The sequence below is a fragment of the Hyperolius riggenbachi genome, chromosome 7, assembly GCF_040937935.1.
Source record: "Hyperolius riggenbachi isolate aHypRig1 chromosome 7, aHypRig1.pri, whole genome shotgun sequence".
NCBI classification, from domain to species: domain Eukaryota; kingdom Metazoa; phylum Chordata; class Amphibia; order Anura; family Hyperoliidae; genus Hyperolius; species Hyperolius riggenbachi.
This window is the reverse complement of record NC_090652.1, coordinates 255,319,434-255,341,063: the sequence shown is the minus strand read 5'-3', so window position 1 is coordinate 255,341,063 and position 21,630 is coordinate 255,319,434. Positions and strand designations below refer to the sequence as shown.

Below are 21,630 nucleotides of genomic sequence, written 5' to 3'. Positions count from 1 at the left end.
CTACACTATTGTTAAATCGTTAATTAGCTTGCTTCATGTCATTGTATGACAGTCAGAGTGTGTGCTCCAGTGCTGCTGGCCTAGCAGTGATAAACCGAAAACTGTTCAGTGATTAACCCCTTCACTATCACTACACTATTGTTAAATCATTAATTAGCTTGATGTCATTTGTGTGGCAGTCAGAGTGTGTGCTGCAGGCAGATGCTATGTGTCTGCGTGTGTGTTGTGCACAGACCAGGCCAGCTGCTGCCTTCTGGTCAGCTATTAGCCTTAGGTATAGGTTAGGGATTAGGGGATAGAATTACTGTGTTATTGTGTAGTTAGTACTGTAGTACTGCAGTCAGTGTGCTAGAAGTTGTTAGAGTAGTAGTACTACTGTGTTAGCTTTCTACAGAACTGCTGTTCTGTGAGCAGTGGCAGTGTGACAGTTAGTGTGCACTAGTGTCTTCTCCTCTGCTGTCTGACTGTCACTAAGCACATGTCACGTGGCACTTGCCAAGTGTCACGTGGCAAGAAACACGTGCCAAGTGCCAATTGCAACGTGCCATGTCCGGCATGCTCCTGGCACACATTACACCTGCTGCTGCTGCATTTGCCTGCTCCTGCTGCCTGTGCAGCTCCCACCGCCAGGCCAAGGTGCCACAGGCCACTGATACCACCTACATTTAACCCAAAACACAATTGCTGCGTAATTTTTTGGAAGTGTCTTGGCTGAAAACTGTCATGTCCCAGTTGGACTTTGAACACAATGTGGGCTGCACGACCACTGTCTGGAACCTAGGCCTAATGTTAATTGACAGCCATTTCTTTTTTTTTGGGGGGGGGGGTTTAAGTCCCCACATCATCAGTTAGTGTTTCCCTTTACAAAATAATGATGCTACATGCCTCGTATACCCTAAAAAACGGTTGTAAAGCAATTTAAAGGCCACTTCCGGTTTTTCTATCCGGATATCCGAATTTGCCCGGATATCCCGGATACTAGGGTCGGATATCCAATTCAGATTCGGATCAGAAGATTTTGAACTCGGATATCTGGGTATCCGGATCCGAATCGGATCCGGATTTTGAAAAGGGGTATCTGAGCAGCACTGCCTATGAGCTCCTGAAGCGCAAATGCAGCCCCGGCAGTTTGCAAGCAATATGTGTTAAAAGCAACTGATTGAAGTTGAGCTTCCCTTCAACACATGTGCATGTTCAGGTGAAGGTAAATAGCTTGTTCCTTATCATCCTGTCTGGTTAAGCCCATGAATGCTAATGTGATCGCTTAGCAGTTTTTCTACACCACACGGTTGTCCAGTTTACTGAACAGCAGCACAATCGGCTATTTAGCATGCAGCCAACAACCACTTAATCTCTTTGGAGTATTTTTAGCAGGATGTATCCCTAGTGCTGGCATCTCACGTTAAACAAATAACGTTCTTCATCTATATTTTTAGCCACAAGTCTTCCATTGGCGAGCCTAATTTATTGTTACCGTAGTTTACACATTCTATTAAGAAGACTGAAAGGGTGCTCTGCTGTGGTTGTTTTCCAAAGATGGATTTCAGCAAGGCGGCTCTTATTAAGAAGGGACCGGCCTGTGTGGATAGATTTACAATGGGTAGAAGTAAACAAATGCGGGCCGCTTAGAATGAACTGCAGCGAGACTTTTGTAACTCTGTCTGTGTTTATGGCTTCCAGCATACGGCTTATTATCTGCTTGTAAAAAATTCTCTCTTTCTGCGCTAATGATATCTTCTCTGCTTGTAAAGAAATCCTGTCCAGAAGGTCGGCGCTTGATTTACTAGTTATAGAACTGCTCTGCTCATGAAAACAGACAAAAAGCAGCCCTCTCTACAATGTTATCATCAGCCAACATGCACCATCTACATTTGTTTAGCTGGCTTCATCTAGGCCAATGTAAGCCGTGCCTGGCATTGCTGCATATTTATAAAGGCTGCCTTACAGGCCTTAAAGAGGAAATTTAACCCAGAATTGAACTTCATCCCAATCAGTAGCCAATATCAGATTGCTCATGAGGAATTTTAACCTTTGCGCAAAAAGAATATCAGGGATGTCTGTATGGCTGAGATTGTGGTGAAACCCCTCCCATAGTGTGATATCAGGGCCCTGGCCATGACAGTTTCCTGTCTGTGAACCTTTTTGCATTGTGGGAAATAACGGCTGTTTCCAGTTGCCAAGCAAGTAGTATCTACTTAGTATATAGTACTACTTAGTAGTAGTATAGTACCTCTATGCTTTCAGGTGAAAATCATAAAATTAGAATATTGCTCAAAAGTCAATTTATTTCAGTAATTCAACTTAAAACGTGAAACTAATATATGAATTACTCATTACATGCAAAGCAAGATATTTCAAGACTTTGCTGTTAACACACACACACACAACAAATATCAATAATTTCTTGATCTCTCTTATACTTTTTGACTTCTCGCTTTGCAATATCTTGATTTCTCCCCCCCCCCCCCCCCCCACTACTATATGTTTCTCTTTAACTTGCAGAGCTACCAGAAGAACTTGGACCCAGACTAGAAATCTGGCAATTATGACATGGGCCATAAAGGGCTGTTATGATTAAGGCCATTTGTGGCCTGTTTGTTACCCTGAACCCATCTTACTAAGTGGAATTGCAGTTCAGCATAACACATACTAAAACTTGTTTTTTTCTAGGCTTTATTGGTTATAGCAATATCCTATTTGCATTTATCCCATGGTAATGTCCTTTCTGTAAAAATCACAAGTCCCCTCAGCTCAGAGTACAGAATTGCTAGGAGCTGTCATTATATGTATGTGGTATATCATCAAATTTACAGTGTTTTTGATGAGGCCTGCTATGGTTACAAAGCTGTTCATGGTCACTGAGTCCTGCAGGAAGAAAAAACTCTGTCCTGTGTTTGCTAAGTTTTATCATCTGCAATTAGTGTTCAAAGAAGAATTTGGGGATTTTCCATGGCAGTGATAACCTTCTGTGCCATGTTCTTGATAAGCTTTGTAGCAAAGTGAAACACAGTCTAATAACCCTTTTAGTAACTTTATAAATTAATGTTTGTCCTTTCATGTTTTATGGTATGGTCTGTTAGAACAAAGGAAACGTTTTATATGTAGTTCAGTTTTAGCTTACTGTGTGATTTGCTTCAAAAAGTATTTTTTACATTTTCAACCACTTGTTTGTTACAGTACTAAGAGACAGAGATGGCAAACTTCTCCAGCATTTCTTTTTAGACTCCTGTACCCAATTATCTGATGTATTCTGTTGTGCATTGTGCATCTTTATAAAGCATTACACAGTTCCACTTTGGGGTATTGCCACAGAAATCTGCAGAAATCCAACAAAAGAGCATATCTAAAGCTATAGTCTGCTTTTTGGCACCTGACACACAGGTGTTATGGCATACTCTTTTAACTTTTTGTCCCATATCATATTTACTACTACTGTTATCACATCCCTATCAACAGCTATGTAAAATGATTGGTCAAAGATCAGAATGTTTGGCAGGATTGTTTACTGCCCTGAAGAAGTTGGTGGTCTAACCAACTGCCTAAGTTGCCTATTCCTAAAAACAGCCCTAGATATGACTGACCATTAGGCTGATCTCCTTTAGGCTGCTTCAAAAGAAAAGAAAATATAGGGAAATCATTGTATAGAGGGTCACGGCACTGCAAGGCAAGAATTAAATCTACCATTCCACCATGCCACCCTGTCTATGTCCTCGGCTATACCTATTTAATAGAAATAGAGTAAGCAACATATGAACTTTTTCCTATAGACTGGGAGATCGTTAAAGGGGAGTTTAACTATTGTTTTTCCACATGGTGGGGTTGCAGTAGGACTGAGATGAGGAGCGCAAGGTGTGCAAGGGATTCAAGCAGAACCTCTTTATATAATGTAGTTAAATCATTATGCAGAAAAGTTTGGAAAGCTAATATTTAAATTCTCAGAACTTGAAGATTACTAATATAAATCCTGGAAACCATCACATATGGAAATGTCATATTAGGTCAGTGGTCCTCAAACTATGGCCCGCGGGCCAAATGCGGCCCTCCGAGGCATTTTTATTGGCCCCCAAACACAAAATGTATAACTTATAGATGTGGCCCACTGCACCTTTAAATATCGATGGCCTGCATATAGAATAGCAGTACTGGCACCATCTATTCACATACTGTAGAAGTCAGCGAGCAGTCATTCGCTGGCTTCCAGCAGACATTTGGTCACCTTGGTATACTTCACTGTCTGGTGCATAAAGATGTTCTTCGGGCACCGCATGACTGAATGGCTGCTGCTGGGAGTTCTTCCCCGGCCCATGATTGGCGGGAATCAATACCTAGATTCAATGTAATGTTTTTCAATATCATTGTATGTTCCGGCCCCCCAGCAGTCTGAAGTATGTTGACCCGGCCCTTGACCGAAAAAGTTTGGGGACCCCTGTATTAGGTAATGATCTCGTTTGTAGGCGCAGCTGATTATTGCCAGATAGACACACACACACACACGGCAGTGGTCATATAACTAGTATGGCCATTATGATCCCCCACTTATGACTACTCCTGATCTGGAGGATAGTGGTCTTCTGTGTCGGGTAAAGGATAATGGTCTCCTGTGTTGGGAGGAGGATAGTGGTCTGTCAGGTGGAGAATAGTGGTCTCTTGTGTCGGGACTCGGGAGGAGGATTGTGGTCTCCTGTTTTGGGAGGAGGATAGTGGTCTTCTGTGTCGGGAGGAGGATAGTGGTCTCCTGTGTCAGGAGGAGGATAGTGGTCTCCTGTGTCGGGAGGAGGATAGTGGTCTCCTGTGTCAGGAGGAGGATAGTGGTCTCCTGTGACAGGAGGAGGATAGTGGTCTCCTGTGTCGGGAGGAGGATACTGGTCTCCTGTGTCAGGAGGAGGATAGTGGTCTCCTGTGACAGGAGGAGGATAGTGGTCTCCTGTGTCGGGAGGAGGATACTGGTCTCCTGTGTCGGGAGGAGGATAATGGTCTCCTGTGTCGGGAGGAGGATAGTGGTCTTGTGTCAGGAGGAGGATAGTGGTCTCACGTGTCAGGGGGAGGACAGTGGTCTCCTGTGTCAGGTGGAGGATAGCCATCTCCTGTGTCAGTTGGAGGATAGCCATCTCCTGTGTTAGGAGGAGGATAGTGGCCATAGCCGGCCAACACCTGGCTACCTATAATGTATACAAATAAGAAAAAAGAACCGGCACTCAGTGGCGGCTCCAGGAATTTTTTTTAGGGTGTGCTATGCAGGTGCTGGACAAATTTCCGGGGTAGCTGACGACCTGCAAAAAAATAGGCGTGGCTACAACCTGCGGTGCGGCGCGATGAAAAAAAATGGGCGTGGCCATGACCGGATGAGGGCGGGGCTAACTGTAATTTAAAGTGAACCCAGGGTGAGAGTGATATGGAGGCTGCCATATTTATTTCCTTTTAAACAATTCTAGTTGCCTGGCAGCCCTGCTGATCGATTTGGCTGCAGTAGTGAACTGAATTACTCCAGAAACAAGCATGCAGCTAATCTTGTCAGTTCTGACAATATTGTCAGAAACCCCTGACCTGCTGCATGCTTGTTCAGGGGCTATGGTTGAAAGAATTAGAGGCAGAGGACCAACACGGCAGCCAGGCAGCTGGTTTTGCTTAAAAGGAGATAAATATGGCAGCCTCAATATTATTCTCACCTCGGGTTCCCTTTAAAAGTGCAACGCAAAGACAGAGGGCCCAAGTTTTGGTGACCCTTTCCCCCGAAAATTCACATAATTGTGCAGTTTTTCTCAAGAAAATACACGTAATGTGAGCAGATTTGAACAAAAAACACGTTCAATAACCCATTTTGCACAATCGTTATCAGATATGACCCCAATATGCACAATCGTTATCAGATATGACCCCAATATGCACAATCGTTATCAGATATGACCCCAATATGCACAATCGTTATCAGATATGACCCCAATATGCACAATCGTTATCAGATATGACCCCAATATGCACAATCGTTATCAGATATGACCCCAATATGCACAATTGTTAGCAGATCTGACCACAATATGCACAATCCTCAGCAGATCTGACCCCAATATGCACAATCCTCAGCAGATCTGACCACATTATGCACCATGCTCAGCAGATCTGACCCCAATATACACAATCCTCAGCAGTTCTGACCACAATCAGCAGCACCACCTGAAAAAGAAAAGAAAAACCCATTTACTCACCTACAGTCAGAAGACCTCCTGTCCCGACCTCCTCCTGTCCCGACCTCCTTGTGGCGCGCAGCACCCATGATCCTCTTCCTTCACGTGACTTCCTGCCTGCAGCCTGCATTACCCGGCAAGCAGGGCTATGGGAAAATGGCCGCCCGAAGCCCTGCACTGCAGACTCAAAGTCTGCAGAGCAGGGCTTCGGGCGGCCATCTTACCGTAGCCCTGCTCTGCTGCTTCAGGCTGCCGCTGTGAACTGACTCGGCGTCTCTTAGACGCCTGAAGTCAGTTCACACCAGGGGGTGCTTTGGGGGTGCTTGGACAATTCTAGGGGGTGCTTGAGCACCCCCTTGCACCCCCCTGGTGCTGCCCATGCCGGCACTGCAGATCTCAGATCATGTGCATTCAATTAGATTTCATTGGATGCTGGGATTTTGGTATCGGGTATACTGCTATATGCGTGGGGCCACCTTATGACCGTTTCGCTCTCCTGAGCGTCTTCAGAGGCAATGCGCACTGCCTCTGAAGACGCTCAGTAGAGCGAAACGGTCGTAAGGCGGCCCCTACCGCTCCCACCTCACCCCACGGCCATCTGAGTATCGGGTAGGATCTATTCTTTGCATGGACTTTTTTTTAAGCATGTTGCATGAAGCCATTATGGAATAAAGCTTTTTTATGCTGACAACTTTGCATGTGCCGACCATCCCTCTGCTTTTTGCTTTACTGTACCTGGCTACCTATACTGGAGGCACATACGTCTGGCTACCTATGGAAGGGATGGAGACCTTCAACTGACTTCCTATACTGGGGGCACCTATGCTTGGCAACCTATACTGAGGGCACCTACACATGAGATCCTATACTGGGGGCACCTATACCTGGCTACCTACCTATACTGAGTTAGAGGGCACTTTTTTGGGGGGTGCACTGAGGCTATAACGCGTGGTATTAATTGTCGGTGCTGTGCTATCATTCTAAATGGGGGGGCGGCAAACTGTCCCACTGTTTTTATTAATATTCCAGAAAGGTTCTAGCCTTCATTTTTAAAGGGAATGTCCAAGCAAAATAAAAAAAATGAGTTTCACTTACCTGGGGCTTCTACCAGCCCCATGCAGCCATCCTGTGCCCTCGTAGTCACTCACTGCTGCTCCAGTCGCTCGCTGGCAGCTTGCCGACCTCGGAGGTCGGCGGGACGCATTGCGTACATTTTTACGCATTCCCGCTAGTGCAGGAACATTAACACATACATTTATGCATTACTGGTTCAATGCGTAAAAATTTACGCATTGAGCCAGTAGCGCGTAAAAATGTATGTGTTAATGTTCCTGCACTAGCGGGAATGCGTAAAAATGTACGCAATGCGTCCCGCCGACCTCCGAGGTCGGCAAGCTGCCAGCTGGGGACTGGAGCAGCAGTGAGTGACTACGAGGGCACAGGATGGCTGCATGGGGCTGGTAGAAGCCCTAGGTAAGTGAAACTCATTTTTTTATTTTGCTTGAACCTTCCCTTTAAGTATATTCAGGATAATGCTCTCTTTCCATCCATTCGTGGTTATTAAAAGTTTTTTTTCTATTATACATATGTGACGTGTCACAGAGATCTGAGCATTTGTGTCACAACGTCAAAAAGGTTGGGAACCACTTTCCTAGAAGATATCTCAGGAGAATTGCATATAGGCCTGTGTGTGTGCGTGCATGCGTGCGTGCATGCGTGCGTGCGTGCGTTTGTGTGCATGCACACAGGAAGAGGATGAAGGGGAGGCACAAAAATCAGGTTTCGCTCAGTGCGCTATGAAACCTAAGGCCGGCCCTGATAGTGGTCTCCTGTGTCAGTTGGAGGATAGCCATCTCCTGTGTCAGAAGGAGGATAGTGGTCTCGTGTGTCATTTGGAGGATAGAGGTCTCCTGTGTCAGGAGAAGGATAGTGGTCTCCTGTGTCAGGTGGAGGATAGTGGTCTCCTGTGTCAGTTGGAGGATAGTGGTCTCCTGTGTCAGGAGAAGGATAGTGGTCTCCTGTGTCAGGACGAGGATAGTGGTCTCCTGTGTCAGGAGAAGGATAGTGGTCTCCTGTGTCAGGAGGAGGATAGTGGTCTCCTGTGTCAGGAGAAGGATAGTGGTCTCCTGTGTCAGGAGGAGGATAGTGGTCTCCTGTGTCAGGTGGAGGATAGTGGTCTCCTGTGTTGGGAGGAGGCGAGTGGTCTCCTGTGTCAAGAGAAGGATAGTGGTCTCCTGTGTCAGGAGAAGGATAGTGGTCTCCTGTGTCAGGTGGAGGATAGTGGTCTCCTGTGTCAGGAGAAGGATAGTGGTCTCCTGTGTCAGGAGAAGGATAGTGGTCTCCTGTGTCAGGAGAAGGATAGTGGTCTCCTGTGTCAGGAGAAGGATAGTGGTCTCCTGTGTCAGGAGAAGGATAGTGGTCTCCTGTGTCAGGAGGAGGATAGTGGTCTCCTGTGTCAGGTGGAGGACAGTCGTCTCCTGTGTCGGGAGGAGGACAGTGGTCTCCTGTGTCGGGAGGAGGCTAGTGGTCTCCTGTGTCAGGTGGAGGATAGCCATCTCCTGTGTCAGGAGGAGGATAGTGGTCTCCTGTGTCAGGTGGAGGATAGTGGTCTCCTGTGTCAGGAGAAGGATAGTGGTCTCCTGTGTCAGGTGGAGGATAGCCATCTCCTGTGTCAGGTGGAGGATAGTGGTCTCCTGTGTCAGGAGGAGGATAGTGGTCTCCTGTGTCAGGTGGAGGACAGTCGTCTACTGTGTTGGGAGGAGGACAGTGGTCTCCTGTGTCAGGTGGAGGATAGTGGTCTCCTGTGTTGGGAGGAGGCTAGTGGTCTCCTGTGTCAGGTGGAGGACAGTCGTCTCCTGTGTTGGGAGGAGGACAGTGGTCTCCTGTGTCAGGTGGAGGATAGTGGTCTCCTGTGTTGGGAGGAGGCTAGTGGTCTCCTGTGTCAGGAGAAGGATAGTGGTCTCCTGTGTCAGGAGGAGGATAGTGGTCTCCTGTGTCAGGAGGAGGATAGTGGTCTGCTGTGTCAGGTGCAGGACAGTGGTCTCCTGTGTTGGGAGGAGGACAGTGGTCTCCTGTGTTGGGAGGAGGCTAGTGGTCTGCTTCTGTCAGGAGGAGGATAGTGGTCTCCTGTGTCAGATGGAGGACAGTCGTCTCCTGTGTTGGGAGGAGGCTAGTGGTCTGCTTCTGTCAGGATAGTACATTTTCCAGATCTCTAGAGTCTCCTCATTCAAGAGTGTTTGAGAGTGTTTGGTGCCCACTCCCTTCTCTCAAGAGCGTAACTAGAGGGGAGCAGCCCCTGTGACTGCACAGGGGACCAGTGCTGTGGGGGGCCCCAACTACTAACCTTCCCTTCCTCCGATACAAGGGACTATACTTCAGCTTAGGTGTTTTAGGTGCTTCATTTGTTATGGGTGTGAAGATCATAAAAACCACACTTGTTTTATGACCCTTGCAAGATGGGCCCAAGGGGAGGCAAGGGAAGTGGTGTGAACATTGGGGGGCTCCATCAAAGTTTCACTGGGGGCCCCATGATTTTTAGTTATACCACTGCCTTCTCCACTCTCTTCTTTCATTAGATATAAAAACGAGTATTCTTCAAGCCAGTCGTGTTTTTGTGTATGTGACCTGTTGAACACAGGGGGTCCTGAGGGCAGTTGGGTCATGCCTGCTCAATCATTCATCCTTTGGTTAGTCTTCATGTTTCACTGGGTGACCCAAATGTAAATGTCTGTTCTTGCCTCCTGTTTGTAATCTATACCTCGGTTACTTTTCTCTAATTGTTGCCTCCTGCACCCAGTAACAAAAGGAGAGACAGAAGCTTCTATTGTAAGCAGAGCACAGTGATAAATGTCCCTCAATGGGAGGGTAGACTCTATACACACAAAGCTTCAGCATGATTTAGGTGTGACTGGCTCAACTCACGGAGGAGAGGAATGGAAGTCCCACCAGCCCTAAACCACCTGTGATCTGCAAAGTGCAGCCTATGGTCCCAGCTCTTCATGGATCTAACCATCTATTCCAAAAGTAATGTGCTGTATGTCTGACATACGGGATTGCTGAAGGACCATGCTTTAGAATTCTGGTGCAAATTCAAGGTGAGATTCATCTGTTTTTTTATTCGCTGATACATGTCATGGTAGCTAGCTGCCTTTCTACATGTGTGCTGCATTTGAGCTATAACTGAAATTGTCTGGATGATGGGATAAGGCAAAGGGCAGCAATGCATTGCATGCAATCAGCCATCCCCTTTCACATTAGTAAGGAAACTGAGAAGAGGCGGTTGCTATGGTTACTGCAGTTTGCATGCGGTCATCGTTCTTTGCACAGCTTACATGTGTTGATTAAATATTTATTTAAAACGTGCTGATTTCAAGCTTAGGCTCTCCACCTGCTGGCCCTTATTTGAAAACCGTGCTGTTTGTGCTTTATTGTGAGACTTGAGTAATGTATTTTTGTGTTTGTGGAGTTTAGTTTTAAAGAATTACTGTATGCATAGCAGTATCCACATGGGATTGTGAAGGATTTAAATGGTTTGGTGCACAAAATTTCGGTGATTGCGAAGATAGCGCACAGCAATTTTACTGGTCCTAACCAGGGCTGTAGAGTCGGTACAAAAAAAAATCATCCAACTCCAGCTCCGACTCCTAAGTTTATGAAACCACCGACTCTGACTCCAGGTACCCAAAAATTGCTCCAAATCCGACTCCACAGCCTTTGCAGGGCTATGGAGCGGTTACAAAAATTATCCAACTCCAATTCCCACTCTGACTCCTCAGTTTATGAAACCACAACTCTGAATTGAGATACCTAAAAATGACTCAGACTCCACAGCCCTGGTCCTAATGCCAGGAGAGCACTGCCCATTACTCTATTTGTGCTACATGTGTCACCAGGACAACATGTGCATTGCAATGGTCATAAGTGACATAACATGCATTACCATAGCAACGTGCAAGTAAAGCGCACCGCACCTCTGTCATTAGGACAGGTAGATATGCCATGTGCTGCCTTCGCGAAGTATGTGCTTCTCAAATGTGCCACCTTCTCTCTGTTCTTGCAAATTGTTCTTTTGTGCTGTGTATCCTCCCTGCGCAGATTGTTTAAACTTCAGCATACACATTCTTTTTTCTGCTGTTTTTCTCATTCATTCTAATTTTGGGGAAAATGCAACGTAAGGAATGAAACTCTGATACAGGGTTACTTGAATCAAGTTCTCGTTTCTTTAGCCTCCTTGCCAAGGCTAGCCTTAAAGGGAATGTCCAAGCAAAATAAAAAAATGAGTTTCACTTACCTGGGGTTTCTACCAGCCCCATGCAGCGATCCTGTGCCCTCGTAGTCACTCACTGCTGCTCCAGTCCCTCGCTGGCAGCTTGCCGACCTTGGAGGTCGGCGGGCCGCATTGCGTACATTTTTACGCATTCCCGCTAGTGCAGGAACATTAACACATACATTTTTACGCATTACTGGTTCAATGCGTAAAAATTTACGCATTGAACCAGTACGCGTAAAAATGTATGTGTTACTGTTCCTGCACTAGCGGGAATGCGTAAAAATGTACGCAATGCGGCCCGCCGACCTCCAAGGTCGGCAAGCTGCCAGCGGGGAACTGGAGCAGCAGTGAGTGACTATGAGGGCACAGGATGGCTGCATGGGGCTGGTAGAAGCCCCAGGTAAGTGAAACTCATTTTTTTATTTTGCTTGAACCTTCCCTTTAAGGAGGCCATTAACTGTGTGATTTTTAGCAAACAATCATATTTGTGATAAGATTGTTCAGATTAAAATAAAAGATTGTATTTAACTGATCCACGGCATTAAAGAATCCAAACTATTCCAGATTTAGAAATCAGTTGTGGTTGTATCTATGAAAAAAATCCACCATGCTGATCTCCACTTCTCCAAGGAAATGATACAAAAATATGATTGTACCATCAATGGGCATCTATACAATTAGTTTCTTACAGTGCTACTTTTTCTTCACAAAACGATTTGTGCATTGTGCAGACGTATGCAAACAGATGAATATAAACAGATTTTACCCAGCAGCTTTCTGTAAAAGATTTTTGTGGTTGTACTGCTTATCTTTATAGAATTCATAAAGCCTAAATATAAGTTGTGTAAACATTGAATCATATGGAACCTTTTTATCTCACATGATTTGTTTTTGCTTTTACAAATAACACAATCCTGCAAAAATGGTAACAAATTAAAGGGAGCTTGAAGTGAAAGGAATATGGAGGCATTCTCTAATAAACAATGCCAGTTGCCTGACTTCTATGTTAATGCTCTGCCTCTAATACTATATGTCACTGTGCCAGAATGAGCATGCAGATCATTTGCCTGGCTTCTGGTCTGACTCCAATGGCTGCATGCTTGTTGCAGGCAGGGGAGGACTGGGACCTTTTGGCCTGGGGGGAAAACACAAACTAGAGGCCTGTTTTCACGGCAGCCCCCGCCTAAATGACATCACACACGTGCCCCACGTGCTATATGCCGATAGTCACGTGGGAAATGCAGCAAGGACAGTCGAGGGACAGCGTGACAGATAAAGTATAAATGCACTGGCACCGGGGGGGCACATAATACATTTTGAGTTACAACGGTTGGAGTTTCTATCTTACACAAGTCCTGCAAGCAGCCCTTCTGGAGTCTAGGGACTGTCGAAAACTTTTCAACCTAGACAATATCTTATTAAGCTGTGCACACGCAGTTAACAATGGTGAGAGACCAGACAGATTTTTTCCCACAGACCCTGCAGGCAAGCCTCTGCTCTGTATCATGCTGTGTATATTTACTAGCTTTCCCGCCCTGCAATTGCTCTGTGATTGGGCGTTTATTTCCCTCATTCAGCCTAGTGTTTCACATTGCCTTATACAAAAACCTGAATTCACCAGGCACAGTGCCAGCCCTAAATCATTAAATGAGGGGCAGCCTGGGGGGAAATCTCCCCCCTTCCCCCCTATCCAGTCCTCCCCTGGTTGCAGGTGTGTGACTCAAAAACAACCAAAACCAGAAGTTCAGCATGATAGCCAAGTAAATGGCAAGGGACAAGGGAATGAAGATGACCGGTCCGTATTCCTCTCTCTTCTCCTTTAATCAGTAATTCATCCTCATGTAAGTCAATTGCTTGGGAGCTGTCCAGTGCTGAAACAGCACTACCTGCCCTGGTGGTAACAGTAGAGTATTGCACTATGTTAGCCATCAGTCATGGCAGGGAGTTTTGAATCAGGATAATACCATTTCCAGGCTTATTTTAAAAGATTTAAAAAGTAAACTTTAGACAGTAGGCCTTATTCAAACTTTTATTCAAACTTTAGATCCAATGTAAAATCTTAAAAAGCACAACTTCTATACAGTTGAACATTATAGAGGAATATAGATTTGTTTTGTATTAATAACAACTGAACAGCAAAAGGGTGCGGGATAATGTTTGCTAATCCCTGAAATCTTGTACAGTTACTTAGAACAAAACTGAAGCTGACGAATATTATTAATTAATATTTGGCGGCATGGTGGTGTAGTGGATAGCACTCTTACCTTGTAGTGCTGGGTCACCTGTTTAGTATGGGGCCAGGACACTTTTTGCATAGAGTTTGTACGATCACCTCCTGTTTTGTGTGGGTTTCCTCCAGGCACTCCTGTTTCTTCCCACATCCCAAAAACATTCAAATAAGCTAACTGTGAGGAACTCCAGTGAAAATAATGTAGTAAAGTGCTTAATTTTTACAATAATTATGTATAAGTGATTTAATCAGTGTTAGCCAATTGTAAAATCTTTCTTTCTGCTTTATTTACATTCTGACATTTACCACATGGTGACATTTTTACTGCTGGCAGGTGATGTCAATGGAAGGAGATGTTGCTTGCTTTTTTTGCCAGTTGGAAACAGCTGTAAACAGCTGTTTCCCACAATGCAACAAGGCTCCCACAGTGTGATGTCAGAACCATGGTCCTGACATCACAGTGTGGGAGGGGTTTCACCACAATATCAGCCATACAGAACCCCCTGATGATCTGTTTGTGAAAAGGAAAAGATTTCTCATGGGAAAGGGGGTATCGGCTACGGATTGGGATGAAGTTCAATTCTTGGTTACGATTTCTCTTCAAAATTGGCCTTCGTCTATGATAGGGGGATATGATTATGATAGGAATTAGATTGTGAGCTCCTCTGAGGGACAGTTAGTGACTTGATTACATACAGAAGGCTCACTTCGCTGATGCCTTCTCTCTGCCTAGAACCTCTTGATGCAGTCTCCCTCAGATTGTGTCACTACCCCCTCCCTATAGATTGTAAGCCTTTGGCAGGGCCCTCCCTCCTGCTGTATTCTACCTGATCATGCATCCTGCTCACAGAATAACATGAACTTGTATTACTTGACTATTACTCCAGTGTATGATCTGGCATTGTGTGTCTTACTGCTTATTACCTGTATTGTGTTGTCTGTCACCCCTATTATCATTGTCTGTAACCTTAATTATTGTACAGGACTGGGTAATATGTTGGCGCTATATAAATCCTATAAATAATAATAATAATACAGTGTGAAGTTCTGTGGAAGACACACACAATAATAATATTAAAATGCTTTTTTTTTTTTACAATATTAACTTTTAAATTATTTAGTCAGTGTTTGCCCATTTTAAAATTTTTCCTCATCCTGATTTACATTCTGAAATGAATTACAGGTTGTGACATATTTAGTCCTGTCAGGTGCATCACTGCAGAATGTTTGTTTGTAATGCTGGGAATACATGGTTCGAATCTGAGCTGATAAGATGACTCAATAGATAATTTCCGAAGTGTCCGATCACCGTTCCATCGTTTTGCCGCTAGATTTCACATTGAAGTGAATTGAAAAACAATGAGAAAAACGAGCGGAAGATAAGAGAATCGAGCGGGCAAACAATCATGCGCAGAATTGAGCACTAAAATCGACCTGTGTATTCCCAGCATAAGAATTTTTAAGCTAGTGAAAAAAATACCTGTTCTCCCAGAATGCTCTGGGAGCAGAATCCCGCATAACTTAAACAGCCTAGGCTAAGCATCACTGGGAGGGCAGGGTTGCATACCAATATACAGCAATATTTAGCTACAGAATGTATTTCGTGTGCTGAAACCAGGATAATTACCATAGAAATCCTGAATATATTACTGCATTCTACTATATGTCACTACAGGTACTCTTTAAGTAAGTATTGAAGTGGCTACTTGGCACTGATATTCCCTAGCATCACCACTATTAGCAAAACATAATCAAGAAAGGAACATGAGCGTGTCATCAAAATAAAGATGCCAAGCAGATCGTCAGCCCCTATCATTTCTTGCTGTTTGTTGTTACAGGTGTCTTATTAAGGACTTTGAAAAGAGGCCATCAGTCATCCATCTACTGGAGCATCCATTCATCAGACAGGCCCACGGCAAAGACGCAGCCTTACAGAAACAGCTGGCTAAACTCATCGCCACTCAGCAGCAGTCCGGCTCCATAGCAAAAACAAGGTACACCTGCTGTCCCTCAGCCGCAGTGACACTGGGAAGCTAATAGCTATAAATGTGGTGATCAGCATGATGTCACAGGGTAATGACACTGGACTGGAATATCATACAGGCAGCCAGGAACTCATTAATAGAGGAGGGGGTAGAAAGATACTTTCATGTAAACAAACAGGATTTAGGAACTAAAGAAAAGAAGGTATTGTGGAGTGGCTTGGCACAATGAATCATGGATGTTTCTCCCATTATCCAAAATATATGATAGGAATTATAATACACATGTAAACTGAAAGCAGTCCATTATGGTTATATATCTTTTAGTAAGCAGCATACACTGAATGGCACTAACATAACCCCCACCGCCCCCAGGTACTCCAAACGGGGATTGTTTTTTAATTACCTATACACTCAAATACAAGTTGACCTTGTGTATAAGTCGACTCCAATATTCAACCCTCTTAAAGCGGAACTGTAAATACAATTTAAGCACACCGTTTCACTTACCTGGGGCTTCTGCAAGCCCCCAGCAGCTGTCCTGTCCCGCGCCGGTCCTGCCCGAGCCGCCGTTCTTCCAGCCACCAGCTAGTTTCAGTTTCGCCGCCGGGCCACGCGTATCTTTTCTTTGCATCCCCTGCTATTGCAGAGGGGAACGTGAAGAAAGGATACGCTTGGCAGGGCTGTGCTGGCATCGACTTTGAAGTCTAGGAACGGAACGGAGCTGGCGGCGGGAGAACGGCGGCTCGGGCAAAATCGGTGCAGGACAGGGCGGCTGCTGGGGGCTTGCAGATGCCCCAGGTAAGTGGAACACTGTGCTTAAATTATATTTACAGTTCCGCTTTAAGCAGGAATTTTTAATTGATTCAAGTATAAGTCTACCTATTAAAGTTAATGGCTGCACTTGGGGCCCAGGAGGGGTTAATATGCATACAGTATTGCAGCCATTAACCCCTCCTGTCCCTTAAAAGCAACCAATACCTTCTCCAGGCCCCCAAGTGCTGCAATGATTCAGTCTCCTTTATGCAGCCCAGTATTTCCCCCCTGCCCCTTTCCTTATGGTCAAGACTATCAGACCTGAGTTTCCTTGGCATTTAATTTGCTCAACGTATGACTTACCACTGGGTAAATTGCTGCAAATGGGAATGTCACTATTAGTACACACATTACTCAGTGTGCTCAGTGTTGTCTGTGACTCGTAAGTCGACCCCTATACTTTTATGAAGTGATTCAGACCTAAATTTCTAGACTTATACTCGATTATATACTGTAGTTAGCAGTTGATGAGAAGTTGAACATCAATTGAGTGGTGCACATTTTGCTAGGTAGACTTCCCAGCACATACCTCTTGCTGTGCCAAGTTATTTGTGGCTTTCTGGAACTTCATGAAATTCATCTACAGTTTGTACTCAATAAGGGAAAAAAGGAGGGGGGGGGGGGGGCATTAGCCAATTGATTAACATGAGTTCTCAGTTTAAATCAGTTTTTATGTGCAGAATACACCTGCCAAAGTGTGGCCCCTGCCATAAGCTATTGATGGTCCTGCACTTAAACATCATAGGGATATGGATGGGTGACTATCTTGATCATGGGGCTTGATTCACAAAGCAGTGCTAACTGTTAGTACGCTTGTGAAAAGCCCCTTATCACGCCAAAAGATGTTTCGGAAGCGCTACTTTGCAAAGTCCCACGCGCAAAACTTTGCACACGCAAATTTCGGTGCGCGCGAAACGTCGCATCGTGGTGCAATGAAAACAGTTCACCCGATGCGCCTATAAGGGGCGCATTGGGTGCGACCTTAATGTCGCATAGTGCGACGTTAAGCGCGTCCTAAACATCTTTTGGCGTGGTAAGGGGCTTTTCACAAGCGTGCTAACAGTTAGCACTGCTTTGTGAAGTTTTGCGCGTGGGACTTCGCATGCGGCCTGATTCCCCTTTCTGCATGCTAACTACTTAGCACCCTAGTTAGCACACCCAAAGCCTTTAGGCGTGCTAACTAGGTTAGCACCGAATAGTGAATCAGGCCCATGAAGTCCCATCTTAAAATTCCAGAGATGTCAATGCTCAAAATAGCTATTGACGTGTTACTGAAATTATGGTATAAGCCCATGTTTTGAGCTGCCAATGACTCTTCTATCAGGGCATTTTAACAGACAAACTGCAAGGTTTAATTGGTTAGTTAAAACTATACCCCTTACAAAAATACAGGAGCAGCCAATATTGCCATTTGATTAAAATTGCTACAACAGCAAAGTGGATCAGACATTCTGACATTCCTATTCTGCGTATTTTACAAGAATGGTAGCTTCTCCCTTCAGGGGTGTAATTTTCAAGGAAAAGCAGTCAGCCAAATAATGAAGCAAATGGCTGAAATTCCTGTGTACTGTTGCCACAGTAACAGAAATCATACAGAATTTGTAGTTGGTTGCTTACTGAAGCAAAGGTCATTGTAATTACATTAAAGGTCATATTAATTTTAATATAATATATTTTAATATATTACAAATGATTGTAATAGCAATTTGTTTTACTACTTTTTCAAATATATTTTTGATATCCTTTAATTTTATATGATAATGACTAATACATACAGAAACATTATTTAACAAAAGTTTAATTTGTTAAATCTTTTTGCACCGTCCTTTTCCATATGTAACATATTCAGATTTTGCAAACAGCAGAATTTCTGGGTTTTACGTCTGAATTTGGACATAATGTAGGAGTAGCTGTTGTTCCTCCTTTTTCCAGAGGGTGGCAGAAGTTCACTTCGATGAGGGAGATCCTATGTAAATGACTTTACGCCTTTGCACGACTGAGCAGCACGACGCCGCTATCAGATACTGTAACAATGCTGAATGTGACATGGGCGTAATTAGTAGCCTGTCCACTGACTCATATAAATATATGTTGTGTGGATGAGTCATACAATTAACATTTTCTCCAAACTACATGTCTTTCTCAGTATATTCCAAGAGAAAAATGAACAGCAGTATGTAGGATTGCGTGATATCATTCTGTTTCTGCTTGACAGACACCTCCTGAAATAAAGAAACAATATAGGCAATAGGAAAGCTGGGCATTTCTACCCCATCGCTCAGGTGTTCCCAACCAGTGTTCTTCTATTTTCCAGGCCTAACTATAACTGACCCCCCCTCCCCATTTTAACCCCTCCCTGCTGCCTAACCCTAAACTCTGCCCTAAGAGAAACCTTTTCCTGACATCTAACCCTAACATCCCTCCAACATAAACCCCTTCCTGATGCCTAACCCAAAGGCGAGCCCCATTCCCTCACCCTAAACTTCCCCTAACAGAAGCCTCTTCCCAATGCCTAAAGGCCCTTTTACATTTAATCAGTTGATGTGCGTTAGTACGCGTTGGTATGCGCTAGTACGCATTTTTTTTATAGCAGTGCATTGTGAAAAAGATTTCAGACTAATATAAAGAAAATAAGTGCTACTTACCCGGGGCTTCCTCCAGCTCCAATCTCCCAGCATGTCCCTCGCCGCAGCTCGGCCGGTTAGCCGTTCGCCGCCGCTGCTTCCCGATCCTCGGCGATGACGTCAGGCCCACCCCAGGTCGGCCTGTACTGCGCCTGTGCGAGCGGCACTGTCAATCACCACCACGTGGACCGAAGCGTATTGCGCCGGCGCAGTCTGCTCCGGTCCACCTAGCGGTGATTGACAGCTCCGCTCGCACAGGCGCAGTACAGGCCGGCCTGCAGATCGGCCTGACGTCATCGGCAGGGAGCGGGAAGCAGCGGCGGCGAACGGCTGACGGCAGAGCTGCGGCGAGGGACATGCTGGGAGATTGGGACTGGAGGAAGCCCCGGGTAAGTAGCACTTATTTTCTTTATATTAGCCTGATAACTCCTTTAAAGCCTGGTGGTGCTAAATCAAAATAGTAGATAAGTAGCTGTAGTGCTATGCAGGAAAGCTGAGCACTGGGTATCGGCTGCAGAGTTTAATTCGTGTGCCCTGCTATTATAAAATTTGTACGTATTATTATCCCATCGTCTGCTCAGTTGGGCACAGGGTGAGCCGAATGACAGCTCACCCTGCTGCGGACAGCTCGCCCTGCTACTGGGCAGCATTAAATACAGTTTCCCCTTCGAGTCGTAGCAACTCGGAGGGAGAAGTAATTTGAGGTCCAGCGAATTTCCGGCACCCGAACTACATTTGAAATCCCAGTGCACCGCCACTATAGACGTGATAACGTTGTCTATGGCGACACCCACATAGAGTGCAGCGGGCATTACAATGACATGCTATGCTTGGTCATAGCCTTGAACCCAAATTATACTCTTGGAGTTACCAAGCCACTAACATTCATTGGCTCTAGCGGTGCTAAGGCCATAGGGAATTGTGGGAAATGGTTGCCCAATCACTTCTGCAAGCTAAAATTATATTGCCCCCCCATTTAATTACTAAACCCACTCCTGATAAATCTAAAGCCCTCCATGTACATCATTCCACACATCATGCATACTCTACCTCATGGTCCAGTTTTAGGAATCACTTTATGCCCATTAATTTACTATGACTGTAAGCAGGGTTTATGGCACAGGATACAAGTGCCTTATTTACAGTTTCTGGACTGTACATTTTTTTGCGAGAAAATTCACAAGATAAAGAGATAAGGGGTTAATGCACATGACAGCGGTAACACTACTGTGCACACACAGAGCACAGCAGCAATATTACAGCTGAAGTGGGAGGGATATGAAGGCTGCCATATTTATTTCCTTGTAAAGAATGCACATTACCTGACTGTCCTGCTGATGCTCTGCCTTTAATACTTTTAGCCATAGACCCTGAACTAGCTTGCAGATCAGGTGTTTGGCTGCAGTTTGACTGCATTTGCTGCATGCTTGTTTCACGTGTGTGATTCAGACACCATTGATATATGAAAGATCAACGGGGTACCAGGAAAATTGTATTGTAAAAGAAAATAAATACAGCCCTATCCCTCTCACTTCAGTTGTCCTTTAAGTTCAGTTCTTTAAAGCTTTACCTCGGGCGCATTTTTCCCAAATCACTTTTACAGTACCTGGTTAGAAGTCTAAACACTCAACACTTCCTGTACTACAGACTGTCATTGCTGTAGGCTGCAACTTCCTGAGAGAACTTCATTCTGTGCCTCCCCCTTGCAGTCTAAACAGTGGGATGATGTCATCTGAATATCATAGCCACACACACAGATCCTCCGTGTACTTTCTGCACTCAGCTGCTTTTGGTCATGTGATCAGAACTTCAAGAGGAGTTTCAACTGCAGAAGTGAATTCACATACAGAAAGCTAACATTTGAGCTCTGACTGCTAGGCTGTTTTTTTAATTTTGTGGCTGTAGAAGAGCTTTAAAGAACTAAGGTCAGCCATAGTATCCCAGGAAAAAAAACCCCACATATATAGGATAAATACTTGTTTTACTTGCATAACATATGTATTGTACTGTCCACATTTTGATTTCAGTGAATTTTATATAGTAAATAAAGAGAAAACTGTTCCAGGTATTTTCGATCTATACTGCCTCTGACTAAAGCCAATCCTGATGTCATTTCCTCCCTTACTCTTCTGCCTGAAATGGTGTATGTAGAAACTGCCCTATCATATCTAGTTTGCTTTGTAAACACATGCGAGCAAAACATAGATCGGATTTCAGCAGCTTCTGCAGAGAGGTTAGGTGATTTATCTTTTATTTCCCTTCTGAACTTCTTCTCACACTGAACTGCCCTCAGCCAATCAGCGAGGAGCAGGGCTCTGGGAGGGAAGATAAAAAGCTTCCTCTCCCTGTCAACGTACGAGAAAAGGGCCAGTCTGACTATAAGATTTATGACAGCAGACACATTTATGCTTATATTGGAATGCTTGCAATGCAGGCTCAGGATGTAGACTACATAATAAACACAGAGCAGTGGGTAATAGGAATTTGATTTTTATAGCTGACAGTCCTGCTTAAGTATTTCATAGTT

The 21,630-nt window shown here is 44.7% G+C and overlaps 1 protein-coding gene across 9 annotated transcripts in view; it reads left to right on the top strand.

The window, feature by feature from the left end:
- MYO3B (myosin IIIB) overlaps positions 1-21,630 on the top strand; it is a 394,939-nt gene that overhangs the window by 205,635 nt on the left and 167,674 nt on the right. For all 9 annotated transcript variants that reach the window (XM_068245545.1, XM_068245547.1, XM_068245546.1 and 6 more), the window contains one exon: positions 15,520-15,675. In XM_068245545.1, the coding sequence (XP_068101646.1) occupies positions 15,520-15,675 (156 nt within the window). The remainder of the gene's footprint in view (positions 1-15,519; positions 15,676-21,630) is intronic.